The sequence below is a fragment of the Pagrus major genome, chromosome 17 (genome assembly GCF_040436345.1).
Source record: "Pagrus major chromosome 17, Pma_NU_1.0".
In the NCBI taxonomy this organism is placed as follows: Eukaryota; Metazoa; Chordata; class Actinopteri; order Spariformes; family Sparidae; genus Pagrus; species Pagrus major.
In genome coordinates, this window is record NC_133231.1 from 10,083,103 (window position 1) to 10,103,907 (window position 20,805).

The following is a 20,805-nucleotide window of genomic DNA, read 5'->3' on the forward strand; positions in this document are numbered from 1 at the left end:
CGACATCCCTTACACCAAACTGCTGGGCCAGAGGAGAGGGAGGAGGGAGGTTTCATCATTTTTCATAACATTTCATCATAATATTTGACAATTTTTCCTCTATTCTTTACCTTAAACTGAGTTGAAATGAGCTTACACGTCACACTGTATTTAATTGTTTGACACAGTGCTTTTGTTCAAATATAAATCTATAAAAAAAATCTCTGACATGACATTTTACATTTGCATATTAGAGTCACTTAATATCCTGGGTATGGTTTGGATTCAGCAGTCGGCCTCAGTGAAGGTGAAAGGGTTTAAAACAATGCATCAATCCGTGTTATGTCTCACTGTCCTGTCTGTGAGTTAGTACAGGGCAAACAAGGAAGTATCCCCGTAAAGAACGAGCCGGCGCTGTGTTTGCATTGCTTTCCTCTGCCTGGTGACTGATGGAAGACCAGAAGCCACAGCGAGGAGAAGCACTGGACTCGTGCATACTGTTCCCTCTAAACATCAACACACCAGTCAGACAAATGAGGCTTCAACTCCCCCCTTTACACTGCTCTGCTCCAGAGGCCAGAATTCACTCAACCTGGAGGCACAAGTCTCTGCGTTTGAGAGCGATTATCGCCAAATGTCATAACTGTGCAGACTGAGGCTGTGGTGGCAAATGATCTGGAATGAGTAGTGATGGTCAATGTTGGAGAAAACAAGGCTTGAATCCTCCGTTCACTTGATTTCTTTTTACAGTTTAGTGGCTGTTTTGCTCTCGCTCTTTCCTTTCAATTGTAACAATACAAACAACATCACATTCGGACTCATCCGGTAAAGGTCAAGTGCTTCAGCTTACCAGAACTCACTGATACCCTTGCTGGTGTGTTATAACGATGTGCCTCAAGCTTTTGTGGAACTAACTCCCTCTAGAGGTAATAAGATGAGATGCTGCTGCTACTTTGTCTGATGTCAACAGGGGGGTTTCTCTCTCTAAAGGATTACATTGGAATAGAAAGTGATGAGACCAATATTGTACTTCTGACCTCATTTTACAGTGTCTTATAAAATAGCTGCCTTGTGTTTTGTGGCTTAATCTCAAATGTCATAATTGAGAAAAATTATGCGACACACTGCCACATATTCGAAACTGCTCAATCCTTTACTGAAAGAGACATTTTCCTGGATTCATTTTAGAAGCATATGCATATATACGATGCAGTCACTGTAACATCAGTATCATTTGTACTAATCTCAAAAAATGTATCACCTCAGACAGAATAAGTAGCCTGTCACCTCTCTATTTGAAGACACAAACCAGTAAAAACATTTGGAGGAAAGGGAGTCTATGCAGTGGTGGACTGGAGGGGCATCCAAGAGGGCACTTTTGCGGCATCTTTATCCACCAGTGAGTCTATTGGTGCAAAATGACATATGACATGCGTTCATAACTTGTTTTTCCTACTTCATAACTGATTAAATCTGTCTGGGATTGTGTCCAGAATGGGTTTAACCAACTTAAAAATAATTATCAATGACTTTATTGATTGCTGTCTAATTTTATTGAGAAATAAATAATCCTGCTGCCAATTTTACTATGTAAAGGTCACTTTTAACTGCCTGAAAAGAAGAGTTCGGAGCAGGTGAGTCCTTTTATTTCAATCGCATGATTTTTTGCATTCAGTCCATAAACGATGTGCATTTAAAGCATCACTGGAAGCACAATGACAGACAGGAATTAGAGAGAAGCTACAGTGCACACTCCTAAACCCTGCTGAAATAACTTCAGTATGCTCTCTCTCTCTCTCTCTCTCTCTCTCTCTCTCTCTCTCTCTCTCTCTCTCTCTCTCTCTCTCTCTCTCTGACGCGGGGGGCTTGCCCTCTAAATAAACTTTGGAGCTCATAGGGGGAGAGAAAGAGAGAGACAGAGAGACAGCAGAGGGCTAAAGTCATCAGCCGGCCGGCAGGAGGGGAGTGAATGGGTCCTGCACGCAAAGCAGAAAAGCGCTGAAACTGCGAAGATTTACTTTTTGGATCAGTTGCGCTACCGCCGACCGCGAGCGAGAGGAGGTGTGTGTCTGACAGCCAAAAGAACTACGAAACCTTCGACTTTTTTTATTTTTTATTTTATTTTTTTTGTGAGTATAAGTGTTGGTCCTGCGGTGACTTTCACTTTTTTTGTGCTTTAGCTGATGCTGAGATGAGACCGAGAGCCTCAGCGCGTCTGGCACGTTAGGGTATCCACGCCGGGACGCACGGCACATCTCACGGGGAGAGAGGTCAATTTGGAGTTCTGCACATGGATATTATATCTCAAACTTTTTGAGATTGTTAGTCATGAATAATAATTCTAATCATCTTTTCTGACCTACACTGATGGTTGATTTTGCTTTCCTCCTGCGCGCACCGGATGAGAATCGAGCTTTTTGGCGTGTTTGTTTGTTTGTTGATTTATTTTTGGAGGGAATGTTCTTTATCACAGCACGGATAGCGGATCCCTGACTCAATCTGGCACATATCCTGTCCAGGATGTTACATTCAAAACGGCCCAAGTATCAATGGGCCACCGGACACTACACTGACCATATATCACCACATAGCTGGGGGTCCTGCTGTGTCTAAGAGGAATAATCTGCCCTCCGCGCTCTGCCTCCGTCTGGGGGGAAGAAACGGAATCTTATCCAATAAGTGATTTGGTGAACATTGACATTGGCTTTACGAGTCTCACCTCCGGGCTACTATGCAATTACAACTGATCTCCTTTGTTTTGATCATCTTGCACTGCATGGATTATACTGGTTGTCAGCCGCACAGCAGCTCCAGGCACCGGCAACATAAACGTGAGTAAAGTGCGGTGCGGTGCTGCCCGGTGTTCAGTGCTCACAGTCATCCCTGTTCTTTATGTTCTCTTGTCTTTTTAAATTCAGCATTTATTGCCCTGTTTTACCCAGAGAGGTTTTAAGTCACAGAAGTATCCAGTCGGATTTCTAGAATTTATAGAGAGACTCCAATATCCACTTGACGGCACGTTGTTAATTGGTCAGTGTAGTAAATTGTCTGACCTGTTCAGATAACACCGGCTCATGTTCCACTGATGTGAGTTTTCTAGATTTGACAAAATAAACTGCAGTTGCTGTTCTTTTCCCTCTTAATTAAGAACATTTAATTCACTTTTTGCAGATTATAAAAGAGTGATTTTCCAAATTAGTATTGATTAGTTATTGGACATATTATCACTAGTTTTCACACTAACAACGCTACTTTTCGTCATTGTGATTCTAGGAGTTTTATTCACTTTTTATTGCCCCGTGATATCTTCAGTCATTTCACCACCTTTACTTCCACTTTAAACATGTTTCCTTTAACGCTTAATTGGATGAATTAGTTGCTCTGCCTGTCACCTGAAGCCTGCAGTCGCTGCTCTCTGCGCTCAGTCTCCTGCTGGTTCCCGTCGCTCTCTAGCGGTCAGAGCGGCAGACTTCAGGCGCAGAGTGCGCACTGCTGCCCGGGTATCAGCACTGAGGCTGATCGGTGATCTAATCGATATTCACATCTTTTGTTCCCATATATGGTGAAGTGACCACTGTATCCAGTTTATTTCCCTCACACTGTCACGTTATGGAAACGTTTCCCATAATGGGAAACACATTGATGCCAGTCCCGAATTCAACTCATCTTCATTTGAAATCATGTCCCATCTTGTTCTTATTGCTGTTCAGAATCTGACTGAATGCATACTTGACACCGGGCTCCATCATACACAGCCCAGATGCTCCATACTGAAAACACTCTTAAGCCTGATGATATTTTATCTGCCATATATCTCCCTCAGGTCCAAGATTATGTCTCAGCTCTTGAGCTACAGCCAGCCTTCCCTTTTCCATGACACTATGAAATAAGTATCAATAAAGTATATTTTTCTGCTCTTCCTACGCACACTTTATCGCTGAGGGTCTCCAGATGTGCTCTGTGACTAAGTCTGTTAGAGGGGAGCAGATAACTGGAAGATTCCATGTATCACTTGCCAGCGTGGCTGAAAACTGTCTGCGATCTACAATAATAGACCCTGGAAGTGATGTTTTTATCCCAGCCACCTGGGGCTGAAACTCCTCTCTACATCTCCTTTACGTCACATGTAATCACAGAGATCTGTAGTGTGGACCAGCAGCAGGACAGCTTTTTTTGCTTGTTGTTAATATTTTCCCTCATGACCACCAGAGTGGACATTTTGGGGGGTTAACGGTGTGTTTATTATGCAGTTTTAAAGGGGGTCCTGGGGTTAACTTTGCTCTTGGCAGCTCTGTTCAGTGTAGTTTAAGTCAGACCTGAGGAAGCAAGGACTTTGCTTTTCAGCATGGCTGACACAGCCTATATAGATCTTATTTAAACTGCAGCAAACTGACATTTGAGACGTCAGTCCTAATGATAAAGGACAAGAAAAGGTTGATTATTCTCCCTTAAATATGTGTTTTTGCTGCACTAGTGAAGGATATACAGACGCTGTGGTGTCTGCTTTAAATCCTCCGCTGCATCAAGACACACAGATTCTCTCTTTTAAATGTTTATTTCCTCCCAAACAACATTAAAGAGCCTCTCAACGCAGTGTGCAAGAGAGGGGAGCTACTGAAAGACCTCCTGCACTTGCTTTCATAAAGATGCACTATATTGTTCTGGGGAAGAAATTTAATAAGAAGAGAAAGATCTTTATTGCCTCAGCAAACTCTCTTTGTTTTCATGACTGAATAAACTGAATAAACAAACTGACCTTCAAGGACGACACAATTTCACACTATTTTACTTTGTTTATATGTGGCGGACCCTGCCACATTTCTAGCTTCAAACAGTGTTCTGGGGACTGTATTTTCCTCGGCTAACAGCTTGTTTATTCAGTTTTAAAAATTAATAATTATATTAATTATATTATTAATAATAATATTTTTACCTCATTAATATTGTAAAGATTAAAATTCTGAGTTTGAATTTCTTCTCCAAAACTACATAGTGCACCTTTAAATGTATGCCCTGAGAATGAAAACAGTGTTACCGTTGTGCTTTTTGTCACATTTGAGTTTGTATCACAAATTTCTTTTATGGACTGATAAGGCTAAAAAAATTTACAACACACTCTCAACCATGATGTAACTCAGACGTAAGACAGCAATCCATCTCCTGAACTTCACATTTTACAGTAAGGAGTCAACATCTGACTCACTCAGTGTCCATTAATTGACGAGTGCTTCTAAGAATCCAAACTTCCTCCATGGATGCAGATATCCAACACTTCCAGAGATATCAGGGAGGATGGAGGGATTAGTTGGCGAAGGGGTGAATGAGTACAGAGGGAAAGAAGGGGGTAAGAGCGAGTTGGGAGTCAATGACCATTGGGTCAGCTGGCCAAAATTACCATGCAGTGACTGAACCCAAGCTTCCTGTGTGATGATGCATCCAAAAATGAAGGGATGTGGGTGCTAACAGTGGTAATTATATAGTTTATGAAGACGGGTCAGGTCAGTGGAAGGTGGGTTGATTAAAGTCTTGATTTAAAGCTGAGATAGACGATCAATAGTTGAGGCAAAATGTTTTTCCTTGTTCCACAATTCTATTTTCTCCATCAACCATCTGTTTGTGTGCAGGCATGTGAGTGTGTTTATTCATATGTGACTTTGCTGGTATGTTATGCAAGATACCACTGTCCAACTGAGGTTTTGTCCGCGTGAGCGCGAGGGCAAGGCCAAATTCCTGCTTCTTAAGACTTCTGTGAAACAGGGCAGCTTGGCAGGAACACATGTGGGCAAACGGACAGCAGTTGTAAAGATTGTCGAGATATTTCAAACAAAGTATTTGTGATCTATGGTAAACTGGCAGCTAAAACTCCCGAACTTAGAGAAGAAGGAAGAGGGCCAGCTTATAGCCTGTGGCATGAGATGTCAAGGCTGCAGAGAAAAAGCAATTCCTCGAGTGCTTACCGGGGTTGCCAATGCAGGCACCAATGAAGCACGGGTGTACAAGTGTGTGAAACACAGAACTTCTCTCATGGTTCTGTCATAGGTGTCACTCCTGGTGCGACTGTAACCTGCTCGTCCCTGACTTGATTTTCTCTTCCCCTGTACCACTTTATTGATTAAACTTAAATGACGTATTTCTAACAGAGGATTGAGTCAAACACATTCCCTCATTAAAAAGTGTTTTACTGAAGCATCAAGACCAGAAGCTAGAAACATCCTCTCCAAACCAAGCATCATGGAACCTGTCGTGTGTATTCGGTGGTTTTCTCTCAGAGCATACTGTACATCAGCATCAACCACCCAAACCCTCTGTGTTACACTTTTTGTTGACCTAAAAGCAATCAGATGATGATGAAAAGGCAACTGACAGTAATAAACCACACTGAAATTAGACACATCATTATGTTTTTAAATCATTACTTAAACACACTATCATTTTGAAATACACACATCGTAATTTAGCAGACATTAAAAATGTCAACATGTAATTAATAGGATTAAAACCAAGCGTGATCGTCATCCCTGGCAGACAAAGTCTGGTGAACCATCCCACAAATTAGTGAAGAGCAGAGGGATAAAAACCTGCTGTAAAATATATCAATACAAAATAAACACTACTGTACTTATGAACATGAACTGGGTTGTAAACTCAGTATAAATGGCTGTCATCTGCACAGCGGGTGATTACGCCTGAATACTTGTGAGCGTAAAACAATAACCCTTTATGATACAGTGACTCTCTGCTTTCTCTTTGTCAACAACACTTGGGGGAAATATTTCAACACTTAAAATAATATACTTCAATTTGTATCAGATGTGAAGATGCAGTTTCAGATTGTTTCCTCATTTGAAAAGAATTTCTGGGTTTCTATGAAGATGCTCTCTGTGTTTAATCAGTATGGTGTCTTTTGTTTTCTTAGAATATTCCTTGGAAAGCCGTCTTCTTTGTTCAGTGAAGTCTTTTTGTTACTGATGTGTGAACTGAAACTTCCTATGCAATATAAACCTGCCTAGCGTTACCACTGAAATACTGACAATCTGGGTTGAAATTTCTAGATTAAGTCACCCGCCTGATCATGATTTATTCAGGGTACCATCACAACCATTTATAAAAATCTAGAGCACATCTAGAGTCTAGTGTCAAAACTCGTAGGCCAGATTTTGATTGCTGGTGGCGCATTCTCTTCAAAAACTGAAGTAGATGGAGACAAAATGGCTCCATACAGCTCCCCCTGCGTAATCCAAGTCTCCTGAAGGCCCCCCAATATCCCAAACTAATTTGAAAAGATGTTATTTACACTTTTTTTTAAGATGAAATCCTCAATGTAGCTGCTTCGCTGATGCGTGAGCTCACCCTCGCCTAAAATGGGTGTACAAGCTTGGGCACCAACACCATCAATGGCGTAAATGTTGTAGGTTTTTTTTTTTATCAAATCGGGCTCCAGAGACTTGGATCATGCCAATTTATGTTTTTTCAGTTTTTTTTTTACAATATAAAACAAGTCCTCATCTACTTTTGTGGAATACAAAACCCGCCTTTTCATAGGTAATGACTGAATTTTCATTTTTAGGCGAACTTAGCCTTTAAATGTTTTTAGTGCTAAATGAGTTCCAGTTTTCCCGAAAGGCAGCCAGAGGGTTATTGTGTCCATCTTTGGCTCCAACAGCAAGGTGAATTCCTGCTATGAGCTTTGAAAGAGAGGGAGGCTGGCGTTGTTAGCATGGTATCTACAAGCACTTTCATCGTCCAGCACTGATCTATCGCACTGTGGCTTATCTAATGCTGTGATCTCTCTGAAGTTTCATAGTATAAAAAGTAATCTTAGTATTTTAGTCTCCCTGTTATGCCACTTGAAATTCATACTTCTTCATCTCCCCTGCTCCTGTCAAAAGAGATCCCTGGTGTGAGCTCGGGGTGCCAGCAGGGTGGCTGTCTGACCTGCTCTGACTACAATGGCTGCCTGTCCTGCAAGCCGCGCTTCTTCATGCACTTGGAGAGGATTGGGATGAAGCAGATCGGGGTGTGCATGACCTCCTGTCCTCCGGGCTTTTACGGCACACGCTCCCCAGAAAGAAACACCTGCACAAGTAAGCCAAAGACTGTATTTGTATAGTAGATGGTAACAGAATAGTCCTGGAAATATTCCTTGCACCTTGCAAATGAACATTATTATTATGTGTTATTAACTGTCCTCTGATTCAGTGCCCTCTCCACACAGTGTTTTACTTAGACCTGACAAACACAAGTACAAGAAGTCTAGTCGGTTCCATTCTTAAAATATATGTCCTTTCTCCATATACACCACTTGACAAGCAGCAGCTTCAAGACCTGCTTGTGAAATATGGCATTATGTATACACACAGTAGGTCTATGTATTCAAATACTGTAACTGAATAACTTGATACCTATTACACATGCTTCCGTTTAGTGACATGAAATTAAATCAAGTGTTGCTTTACTTCAAATCATACATCACAGTTCCCCCTGTGAGACATCAATCTGACTGCAGTGGCCTATATTCCTGACTGTATTCCCAGTGAGACATGCACGCACACACTGACACGCTGTATATTTAACACAGAGGACACACTCGATAACTTGTCCGGTTTAAATAAACGCTGCCGTTGGGTCTGTATCTCCCTTTCAGAGTGCAGGTCGGAGTGCGACTCCTGCTTCAACAAGAACTTCTGCACACGCTGCCGAGCAGGATTCTACCTTCACCTGGGCAAGTGCCAGGAGAACTGCCCCGAGGGGCTGGTCCGCAGCGACGCACAGAGGGAGTGTGTTCCCAGTGAGTGTTTAGAGTTTATCAGAGGCAAAGACAAACCCTTTATTTAACTCTTTTTACCTTGTATTTATCTCACATTAGCCTTCCAGAGTTTACCAAATGATTCTGCTGTCACATAAAACATGTTTACGTGTTAAATTTGGTCATTATATTCACATATTAACCATAATTCTCTCTTTGCAGAGTGCCCTGCTGAGTGTGAGTCATGTGTCAACATTGAGACGTGCACGCGGTGCCGGCCAGGCCTGTACCAGCTCAGCGGGAGGTGCCACCATGTCTGTCCAGAGGACTACGAGCCCAATGACAAACTCATGGAGTGCACAGCACAAGGTCAGTCCAGTGTCGAAACAATAACTAAGATGCCAGTCCTGCCATGTTTATGGCCTTTGACGCAGAACGGCTACAACTGGCAAATAAGCTTGTAGAAAAGAGAGTGACCCCATTTTGAACTTTAGAAAACATGTTAAAGATAGAATAAGTAACATTGCAGCATTAAATTTCTAAAAGCGACTCTACCTTGTTATATATTTAACAAGTTTTGTCCTTACATAATCTCACATTTTTCCAACAAAAATAATCAAGGTAATGGTGAGTTTCATTTGGTCACTTGTCATTCTCTGGGAAAACATCCAATGATACGTCAGACAGTGGGGAAGGAAGTCGGTGAACAGGACGCAATATGAAATAAAACTCTAATACATTACCTCATCCGTGAACATTTCGAGTCACGTCAGACTGAATTTCATGGGCAATGGTGGTTGTTTAACAATGAAGACAACAACTCCCATGATCCCATGCCACTTCACAACACCATCTAACTACTTTTGTCCTATTTTGATTGAGGGCCCCCAGTGGCATAAAATACAAACTTTTAACGTAAAATAACTCAAGTTTTTCCATTCTTTCTTCTCATTTCAGTGCACTGTGATGTAGGTGAGTGGAGCGAGTGGAGCCCCTGCTCTCGGTCCGGTAGAACCTGTGGCTTCAAGCGGGGGCAGGAGACCCGCACGCGACAGGTCCTCCAGTACCCATCTCCCTTTGGCAACCCCTGCCCCGAGATCTCAGAGATCAAAGAGTGCCTGGTCAAGAGGAGGAAATGTCTAGGTAAAGATAACGATAGTGATACTGTAGCAAAGCTGCAGTGTTTTTATGTTCCAGCTGAGTGTCAAATCATGACTCCAGATTCTTGTGATCCAGCATTTAAACTTAAAATGCCAAAAAAACACACATTTTGAAACAGGCCCAGTAGACAGTGTCCATTGTAGTTGCTGGTGTCCCATCACACTCTCAATGCCAACACTGAATTTGTGACACATGGCACCATTTCTCCTCTCTATGAATTCCAGACCTCGCTGCTTCAGCTTGTACAATCAGAGCTCGGCGTTCTTCCGCTCAGGACTGCGACTGTTTACTCAGAGGATTGTCATTGTGGTTAGAGTGAGGACAGTGGGGGGAACACACATGTGTGATGTTGCAATGGGTATGTTGTGTGTTTTCCCACGAGAGCTCTTTTTTAAACAGTAAAACCGCTTTCTCTGCTCCTAGTAAACAGGGAATAGCGTGATCATTTCTAATGAATAGAGTGTAAACTGCTTTAAGACGGGACCGCCTCTTTATAAAACCCGATGCTGCGGCGCATTTACGATCGCTTTGTGCTCTGTGTGTGCTGCGTGTGTGTGGTTACTGAGCTGGTTGGCGGCTACGGCTGGTTGTTTTTTAGCCTGGGCTCTGTAGTGTTAAATGACAGATCGCAGACAGGGTAGGAGGCTGAGATCCAGCCCCCTGGGGCCTCACACTTACAGAACAAACACTGTGTGCGTATGTGTGTGCATGTGTGTGTCTGTGTGCATGTGAATGTGTGTGTGTGATGCAGCAGAAAAGCAGTTGACTCTGGAGCAGAAACAGCCAGCTCAACATCAACATCCTCCCCCTGGGAGGCACGCGGCGACCAGGGGATCAGTATTGGTTTATCCCCACAGCTGCCAATACACACACACACACACACACACACACACACGCACACACGCAGACCAACACATGCACGCACAAATCCAGATAGAGATACACCCGCTCCATTTCAAACAAGTCAGACAAATGCACACTTGGGCACACCAAACACACACACATGCACAAAGATACACTCACATACCTTCTTTGTCTCACTAAAATAACTACACAGCCGCTGCTCTTGGTGGTAATTTGTGAAGAGAGTCAACTGGGTCGACGTGATTTGTAAGGCAGAGTATGAAATGTGCCCTCTGTCACCTCCGCTATCCCTCTCTCTCTCTCTCTGCCTCACTTCTATCTGTATCTCTCTCCTGATCCATTCCCCCATCCACACACACACACACACACACACACTCCCTACCACACCAAAGAAAACATAGACCCCCATATAAGCTCCCTGTTGGCGCTCCCAGTCAGTCGGGTCGGGGCCGAGACTTTAGTGTGGAGTCGACGGCTCTGTTGATCTAGACTGAGTCTGGTGAAAGGGGGGGTACTTAGAGAAGGGAGGTGATTGGGAAGAAAGAAAGAAAGAAAGAAAGAAAGAAAGAAAGAAAGAAAGAAAAGCTGAGCGTAGTCTCACACACTACTGTCCCTGTTTATCGATGTTGTCCCCGCTTGTGATTAGCCAGTTGCCTCAGCTCCAGGAGCATCTGCGGTGAATGAGAGCTAATTATCTGCTTCGGCGCGTCCTCTCTTCGCTGTTTACGTTCTGCACACGCTAGGGGGTCAGTGGTCCGACCTCAGAGAGCCCCCGGTAATCCTCCAACAGCCCTCAGACATTGATACGTCCTCCTCCTCCTTTTCTTTTCCTCCTCTTTTGCACTTTCTCCATTTGCCTTCTCCTCCCACTCCACCCTCTCTTCCTCCTGTTTTTCCCCTCGCTGCATCGTTTTACTTCTCTGCATGAGTCTACTAAGTTGGTCCGCTGCTACTCCTGCTGGTTGTACACACATGACTTATTTGTACTTACACTTATACATTTTGTAAGATCCTGTAAGATGTTTCTCCTATCTCTTGTTAGCTCTAAAAAGGGCAAATCTCTCCAAACCTCCAAATATAGAAATGATAAACAAGTTTTAAACTAAAACGTCTGTTATTTTGGGATAAACCTACTTGCTATGTTTGTTGAAGCCTCAAATTAACTTCAGATAAACTTAATGTGCGCACAGAATGAGGACTGTTTCATTGGAAGCACAATAGTAAGTGATCTTTTATCGGCCAGAATACATGTCAGCGCTGTAAGTTTCTACATTTCTTTCTTTATTTATGTTTCAATCTTCAATTTCAAGGGCTGGTTAGGTTAAGGCACAAAACACACTGGTAGGGTTAGGACAAGATCATGCTTTGGCTTGAAAATACCCAGTTTTGTCTCCACACACACAGCCAGAAAAGTCCCTACATCAATTTCATCTGTAATGCCCAGTTATGAGACTGGTCTAAATCATGTCATATAACTGTCCACAAGAAAGTGCAGGAACTATTCCTTGAAGTTTCGACTCAAGCCTGCAGCTGTCACAGCTTCCAGTTCCACGGAACCATTGCAAAATCACAACTTCCAGTTGGTCCTGACCTATGAATAATGTTTTGAATTACAGATATCACGTCAGAAAAGTTGTAAAACTGTAGGAAACATGCTGAGATGTTCAGGCGTGCAGAGAGAAAAACTTGGCTCTGCTCATCTGTTATCCACGGCTCGAGATTGCGAATGTTTACACACACATCCTCATCTGCCGCCGCCGTCTCTCTCAAGTTAATGCTGGCTAATTTGTCCTTCCATGGACCTGCTGTTCACCTCGCTATCTCTGTAGCCGGATAGACCGCGTGCCCTCTGCAAACCCTTTAACTCCCACACACACACATACAGACCCTCACACGGACCTATTACACACAGAGAAACATGCAGTTAAGCAAGCTAGCATCAACCAGTCAGTGAGGGGGGATTGATACACAACACACACACACACTGGCACACCCAGTGCCCCCCTCATGACATCCTGGCGGCCATGCGGCAGGCATTCCACTTGTGGGACAGCCCATAGCCTTTAATCCCAGCCTGGCTCCCGCCAAAAGCTCCCCGGACGACAGAACGCCTGCCATGGAGGATGTGCCACCATAAAACACACAGTTCTCCTCCAACCGCACACACACGCACACACACACACCTCCCCTCACCCTCAGTGCCCCTCTCTCATTTGATCTCTGTCTGTTTCCTACTCTCACTTTGTTCTTTAGTTCATTCAATACTCTCTCTGGATTGTTATTCATCTCTTCCACTCTCTCTTTCTCTCTTTCACTGTATGCTCACTCACTCATTGTGCCAGCACACACACACACACACAGTGTCTAGTGTCCCACCCAGTAAAGCCTGTGCTCTCAGTAGTTTACTGACTCCGGCCCTTTGTCAACGCGCTGCAACAGATTTCTAGAAGTTACATTACAGCCACAGACAATTCAGCAGATCCACACTAGCGGCTGTGTGCTTACACTGTGCAGGCAGGGATTTCAGGGCAATAACACAGGATGAAGAGGATAACACATTTCTACATACAGTACATTCTTCCTCATTAACTTAGATTATAGTAAGTGTTCTTAACTTGTACTAATGACAAATACTTGTCATCTGTGTGCTGAATGTGGCACTAATTATTTGTGGGATCTAAATTACAGACAAGGCTTTAATTGGATCCAGATTAACTATAATTTGAAACGAATGTCAATATTCATACTGTATTAATCAAAATAAATCTTTTAAAGCAGATCGAGTCCTTGTACAAATGACAGAATCTTAATTGGAGCATGCGGTGTGTAACATATATAAATACATAAGTGACAGTTTAAAAAGTGACCACAGAGATTTACAAGTGCTCTCTTATGTAACACCAGTATTCACCACTTGTGATGTTTGGTACTTACTTTTAAGAGGCTATTGCTCGACGACAAAATAGACAGTGCTCAAGGGCGTAAAATAAATGTTTCAGTCGCTTCACTTATGTGGCAGTTACATAGATGGAAACTACATCAAGGGAATAGTTTGGGAAATATGTTTATTTGCTATTTTAGTGAGAACTAGATGAGAAGATTGATGCCAGAGCCAGGAAACTTTAAGCTTAGCTTAGCTTAGCACAAATATTTGAAACAGTTAAGTGTTGAAAGATCAACAATACAGCACTTCTTAAGCTACTAACACACATCGTATTTTGGTTGTTGAATGGTGCAATGTGTCCCAATTTTGTTTAAAACATCAAAAATGAAAGTAAATCTCTTGTACCTCAAGAGAGGATAGTTAACAGCACCAACACTCCCTGTGTAGTCCGAGCTGCCAGTCCGAAGAGAGTCAGCTAATACAACTAGCTAAGAGTATGAGTATGAATGAGTTAGAGTATGAATGCAACAGGTGGCCAACTCTTAGATATTGCACCTTTAATCCGAACACAAACAGAAATGTAAAAGCGACATATTGTGGATTTATAGGGAGTTAACTGCTACGACTATTTACTGTCAACCAGTGCAGACATCAGGAAGTCATAAGAAATAACAATTACAGCTTTAACTGTGAGTTTGGAGGTGGATTGTTCAACTTTGGACGAGCCAGGACAGCAGTTTTCAGTCAGCTAAGCTAATCTCCGCTGGGCTCCAGCTCAAAACTGAACAGACAGACATGGGATTGGTATTGATCGTCTCATTTCACTCTTGTTAAGAAGCACACAAGCATAGTTGTAGGCATGGTTTGTCCCAAAGTGTCAAAGTATTCCTGGAAGGTATGTTGCGTAATTTCCCTTCTACAGCATTTACAGTAAGTCAACTTGAACCATTAGGAAGCCCTTAGAATAGTCTAAACACACTTGAAAAGCAATGTTGTCATATTTAGTTTGTTACAACATCACAATGACTTTTGAATTCAAATGATGCAGTATTATTGAATATCTTCATGGATGACAACATCCCACGCTGTACAAACCCCCTGAAATGCATACTTAGAAAATGATTCCAGTACCCTCCAAAAGTGTAAGTGATTTAACATGAAGTCATTGTTTAAATCATTTTGTCTGCAAAATGAGCCATGCCAAGTATTACAAAGCCTGAGCAATCCTAGTATGTTCACTTTCATTTCAGTTTAAGTTTCTGTTCAATGTTCAATTTTCAATTTTATGTTGTGATGAAGCAGTGCTAATGTACACGTCTTGACCGAAACAGGACTAATTGGTAATTTCCTTCACCGCTCTCTTAAAAGCTGTTCCACTTTTAATTAAGATAAATGAGGAAGTTTTTGCAATAAATGAAGCTATTTTATCACAGGTACCGATCCTGGTCATGAAATTACTCGAAGATTTTCATGTGTCGTCCCCAAAGCCAACCACTCATTCACTGCCAGTCTCAAACTCTTGATGACATTATTCATTATTTACTTTTGGGAATGTGCTAAATGTCTGTTGAAATTGTTCCTAAACCCTCCAAAGGTGTCTCATTTGGGGACCATTACACCCATGTCAACACACAGTTTACAAAACGCCCATCAGAAACTGTTCCAACTAACCAGACGCAGGTTGGTTTGATAAACACTCTCCTAATCATCTCAACACCAGCATGGATTAGGTTTCTCCTCTGGCTCGACAAAAGCACGGGGGCTACAGTATGACTAATCCACTGAACTTGTAAATAGTTGTAAATGGTGTCAGGACAGAGAAAACAATGAGAGCGAAGGGGACTTCCTGTGTTTATAGAGGACGGGGCAGACCCCGAATGAGTCAGTGCACCAGATTACTCCATCTATCTATCCATCCATCCATCCATGCACCCTCCTATCTTCACCATCTTTGATTTTGATTCCTTTATCAACTTATTTCTCACTGTAAAAACCATGCCGTCCCATACTGAGTTTATGCATCTCTGTCCACTTGCTGTCCCTTCATCATTTCTAGCAGAAAATTAAACACAGTGAGCAGGTACAGCTTGGTATTGCAGCCCAGAATGTGCGGGTCAGACGTGGCCCCTGGTCCAAGCAGAGCCCTGGCTTGATTAATGAGCAGACAGAGAGGATGAGCATAGGGGGCCGAACATGAAGCGGACAGGAGGGAGACAGAGGGAGAGAGAGATCTCTTTCTCTCTCTCGCTTTATCTCTCTTTCTCTCTCTCCCTGTGTCTGTGCCTACTGCCTACTTCAGCAGTTTCACAATCCCCCGACTGGCCGGCCAACCAGCCGAGCAGGCCGTGCTGCTCCGTTCCACTCACACATGAACAGCAGCAGTACAACAACAGGAAAGGGCCTCCTCTGCTTTCTTTTGCAGGTCCTGTCTCCAACCTCCCTGGGGGTGGATCTTGTTATTATCATTAATAACTGTAGGCCGAGCAGAGATAAACCTTCAGCATTCCAAAACTCTTGGTTTTGTTTATGAGATGGTGTTGCAAGAACAGATAAATTGGGGGTTTATTTAAAGGGTTTCTATTTTGGACAATGGCCTGCTCATCACAGGGAGAGGGCTGCTGTCTGTGAGTAAAGACTGCCATCTAGTGGTCAATACAGAGCTTGATGCACAGAGTAGACAATAGTGGTGTGTTCACTTTCCCTCAACTAGTGTTGCTACTTTTACTTAAATAGATTGTTTGACACATGGTGGCTTTCATTACTTACAGGCTGATGTACAGATTAGTTGAAGCTGAATCCTGTAAATCACACATCATATATATGTTACCACACTGACTTCTTCGTAATTGGTACTATCTGACATGTAGATCGGCTGTATTAATTGCTTTAAATCAGGAGTGCCCAAACTTTCTCCCGCAGAGGGTCACTTATTGTAAGGCATTGTTAAATTGCGAAATGGTACCAGGATCCCACCTGACTTCAAAGTTTCACTGTGCCCGCCATTCTCAGATTTCTCCTACATTTGTAAAGAGCATTTTCTCTTACAAAGGTAAAACAAAATCATTATTATTTACAGGTGCAATATGTAAGAATTTTCAATTCATAATTAGAACAAACAAGGGGCAACATTTCACCAGAGTTAGCGCTAAATGCTGCTGACAGTAGCTACCATTAGCTAGTTAACTCAGGTAGCAGTGGAGCTAGTGGTCCGGAGTGTGAGCTTGGAGCACCAGGGAATTGCTCACTCCATTAGCACGGGAGCTTTGCACCAGGTCAGAGCTAGTTGGTTAGCACGCTAACTTCAGTAGATACCTCTTCAACAGGATGCTTCACATTTTAGTTCATTGTCAGTTAATCTGTCCGGATTAATTGACTAGTTGTGTGGTCTATAAAATGTCAGAAAAAAGTCAGAAAAGGTTGGTAAATGTTGTTAAGTCTTTCCAAAAGATTGTTCAACTTATTTAGTTATAGAGGAGTAAAGAAACCAGAAAATATTAAAGTTTAAGAAGCTGAAAACAGATCATTTTGACTTTGTTTCTTAAATTACTCAAACCGACTAAACAATAATAAAAATTGATGACATCTAATCAATGAATCGTGCAGCTCTACCTGAGGATTAAGAATAACATTTTTAATGACTGCTTCACTGTAACTGTTGTGCATAGACAATAAAGTACTTTGTGTAACCTGATTAGCAGCATGTAAAGTTAAACATTTCCTCACTTAATACAGTACTACCTCCTGAAATTGATGGGGAGACAATAGCTTCATCCTCTCCTCCACTTGACTAATCTTTATCACTTCATTTCCTTGTCTTCCAGGAGTCCGGAGGAAGAACAAGCAAAGGGAACGGAGGAACCGCAACAACAGGAAAGATAAGGAGAACCAAGAGGTCCGACGGGAGAGGAAGAGAGAGAGGGAGCGAGAGAGGGAGAGAGACCTGGTTGAACGTGAAGACTCTGATAACAGGAACAAAACGGAGCACAGGCATCGCAGAGGCCACGACACAGACCCGGTGTCACCTGGAGACGGCCTTGTACAGTAGTGCTCTGGACAGACAAAGTCTAGCGCCAACCCACCCTCCTCCACCTGTTGCCCTCCCATTCATACTTCTCAAAAACTTCCCCCACCCTCACCCACTGTTCACCCCCCTCGACCCCTATCTGCGGGGGTGTTGCTGCTACCTGTATGATTTGAATATAATGTTTATGCACAAACAAGATGGGGCACATTCAGCCACAAGGCCTGGGCCACTACAGACTTTAAAAAGTCTTTTTTTATCTACCCTGTAGCCTCTACTCCTTCACTTCCACCACTGAGAGTGAGTCTCTATTGAAAAAGTGCAGGAGACACTGCTGAGACTGCTGCTGGGACTGAATAACAGAGAGAGCAAACGTCTGTGACTGTGTGGAGGACTGGCAGACAGACAGACAGAGACGTTCTACTATGACTGTGCTTGTTGATATGGTTATTTAATGGGGCCCCGGTACAACATTGCGCGTCTTGGTTTTTGAATGTAGATTTTTGCAACATTATGTAGAACAATTGTTTATTATTGTTGTTCCTGTTCTTTAGATCTCTTTATTTTATTTGGTGCAGAATTTGTAAAGAAAAAAAATGAAAAGTGAGTTTGCTATTGCCATCTTGTGACGTTTCATAATCACTGCAAATGACAGATGTAGGAGAGCCTGCATGCTGCAGATCCAAGGGTCAAAAACTGAAAACCATTAACATGTGTTCTGTGTGTCTCGGACTGAAGCTAGTTTTATCCAAATATGTGATAAATCTAATCTACTATTGTTTTTTTTTCTTTTTGTGTAAATGGAATCTGTGCTCTCAGTAAAGCTCCCTGACTAGGAACCAAAAGCACCTGTATGTCAAATAAAACTATAATGGGTTTGTATCTGCGTCTGTTATCTGTTTATCATGTTACTCCCATCTTGTGCAATCCACATGCTATAAACCATCTCGGAGTTGACAGAAAGTAGGAACAGTGTGCAGCTATCAAATGTTGAGTCAAAGGTTGCCGTGAGCCCATTTGGGTGTAGTGGTAGGGCATCACATTATGTAATATCTGAACATTTGTAAGGCATCTCTGAAAGGTCAAAAAGCCACAAAATATTCCATGGCAACTATTCTAACACGCCTACTATAACTTGTTCTTCAGCAGATATTGTGACTCACATGTATTTCAGAATAATCAGGCTACTGCAGTCCTTATTCTTCACGATTGTGCTTTTTGCAGACAACAGGCCCTTTTTTTTTTTTACAAACTATGAAATCTACCATGTAGCTACAACTTCACAGCAAGATATACATTCTAACTGATGTGACTCAAGTGTTTGAATCATTTTAATCACCTCTCTAATGTTACGTTGTTTGCATTTGAAAAACCTATATCTACACTATTTCAATGCCTATAAAGTTTGTCAATGAACCAGAACTGTATTGTAAAATGAAGGTGTATCATTTTGATCAAGGATTAACCTGCTTAGTTTCATGAAGTGTCCACAGTCCTTCACATTTAGTCAGTTTCAAGCTTCAAGCCAAATTGTTTTTGTATCATAAAAACAGAGAAATAAAGAATCATTTTCTTAAAGCTAAACTTGTTTATTGGTGGAGTAGGTACTTTTGCCCATCAGTAACATCTATGTGCATCAACAGGTAAGATGACAGTATTTCCCCTCATTCATTCGGCAGAGAAATGTCCACTAATGCAGACTGTACATGAAAATATATGAGATATTGTTTCAGTTTGACATTTGCAAAATATAGTCAAGTCACAGTACAGTATGTACACAAATCATAAGTGCAAGGTAAAGCCATGTTTAAAAAAGTAAGGGACATGTTACACAGGAAAGATGATCACAGTTAAAACCATGATTTCTGGATCAAGATGACCCTACTGCTTTAACACAAAGAGGAAACACTGTGACAGATGTATAGATTTACCCAGATGCTTTTTAAGTTAAGACGCAACAAAATATCAATCACAGCGCTTTGTTTTCAACTAACTCAATGCCCCCAGTTCACTTCATTTTAGACACAAAATCCTCGCCCTTCTTGATGGAGGCCTTCAGCTCATCCATGGCGTCAGCCACCAGCTTCTCCTCGAAGGCAGACAGCTTGCCCAGCCCGAGGTTCTTCTCTATGCCGCTCTTCCCCAGGAGGATAGGTGTGGAGAAGTACTTGCACTCCGTCTCCTCGGACCTGACATAGGCGCACTCCACCACACCTTCCTTTCCATTCATGGCGTCCAGGACGGAGAAGGTGAAGCGGGCCCCAGCGTAGGCCATGGAGAGGGTAGCAGATCCAGCTCCGGCCTTGGCCTTCACCACCTCTGTGCCAGCCTCCTGGATCCTGCCAGTCAGGGCAGACAGCTGGTCAGCAGGGAACTCTACCTTTGGTGTGCACTGGGAAATGAGGGGAATGATGGTCTTGCCAGCGTGACCTCCAATGACTGGGACATTAACACGAGCTGGGTCAAGGCCTTTAAGCTCTGCAACGAAGGTGTTTGCCCTGACAATGTCCAGAGTTGTGACACCAAAGACTCTGTTGGGGTTGTACACTCCATGCTTCTTCATGACCTCTGATGTAATAGGGATGGTGGAGTTGACAGGGTTGGCAATGATGCAGATCATGGCCTCGGGGCAGTTGCGGGCGCAGGCATCGGCCAAGGTGGCTACAATGGTGGCGTTGGTGTTGAAAAGGTCATCACGAGTCATACCTGGTTTTCTTGGCACGCCGGCGGGGATCACCACGACGTCGCAGCCCTTCAGAGCAGCATCCAGCTGGTCGGGACCCATATGGCCGGTTACATGGGCCCTCGTCTCGATGTGGCTGAGGTCTGCAGCCACTCCGGGGGTGTGAGCGATATCGTACAGGGAGAGTTGACTCACCAGGGGGCTATTCTTGAGGAGCAGAGATAGCGGCTGGCCTATGCCGCCTGACGCTCCTAGCACCGCCACCTTGGCGTTGTTCTGGGAAGAGGTGGACAGGCTCCGAGCGAGGCTGACGGTAGGTCTGACGGCGCGGGAAAACATTTTGTTTCTGTGACTTCTTTTATTACTTAAATGAAAACAAAAGTACCTGAAGAGCCCCTCTCCTCTGTGACACCAACGTCCTCTAGCCACGAGCGAACAGGAAGACTGCTAACTGACATGCGTCGAGG

At 43.0% G+C, this 20,805-nt stretch overlaps 2 protein-coding genes across 2 annotated transcripts; one reads left to right on the forward strand and one right to left on the reverse strand.

The window, feature by feature from the left end:
* Positions 1-1,951: 1,951 nt before the first annotated feature.
* On the forward strand, positions 1,952-18,537 carry rspo3 (R-spondin 3). Its single transcript, XM_073486168.1, has 6 exons — positions 1,952-2,810; positions 7,869-8,063; positions 8,624-8,767; positions 8,948-9,094; positions 9,683-9,868; positions 17,456-18,537. The coding sequence occupies exons 1-6, from the start codon at positions 2,711-2,713 to the stop codon at positions 17,677-17,679; spliced, it is 996 nt and encodes a 331-aa protein (XP_073342269.1). The 5' UTR covers positions 1,952-2,710; the 3' UTR covers positions 17,680-18,537.
* A 686-nt stretch (positions 18,538-19,223) lies between these two features.
* mdh2 (malate dehydrogenase 2, NAD (mitochondrial)) lies at positions 19,224-20,793 on the reverse strand. The gene has a single exon (XM_073486167.1). The coding sequence runs from the start codon at positions 20,675-20,677 to the stop codon at positions 19,664-19,666; it is 1,014 nt and encodes a 337-aa protein (XP_073342268.1). The 5' UTR covers positions 20,678-20,793; the 3' UTR covers positions 19,224-19,663.
* Between the last annotated feature and the right edge of the window lie 12 nt (positions 20,794-20,805).

Coding starts and splice junctions, on each gene's coding strand:
- mdh2 (XM_073486167.1), bottom strand. CDS start 20,677: ATGTTTTCCCGCGCCGTCAGACCTACCGTCAGCCTCGCTCGGAGCCTG.
- rspo3 (XM_073486168.1), top strand. CDS start 2,711: ATGCAATTACAACTGATCTCCTTTGTTTTGATCATCTTGCACTGCATG. Junction 2,811..7,868: donor CAGGCACCGGCAACATAAAC/GTGAGTAAAGTG, acceptor TCCTGTCAAAAG/AGATCCCTGGTGTGAGCTCG. Junction 8,768..8,947: donor ACAGAGGGAGTGTGTTCCCA/GTGAGTGTTTAG, acceptor CTCTCTTTGCAG/AGTGCCCTGCTGAGTGTGAG.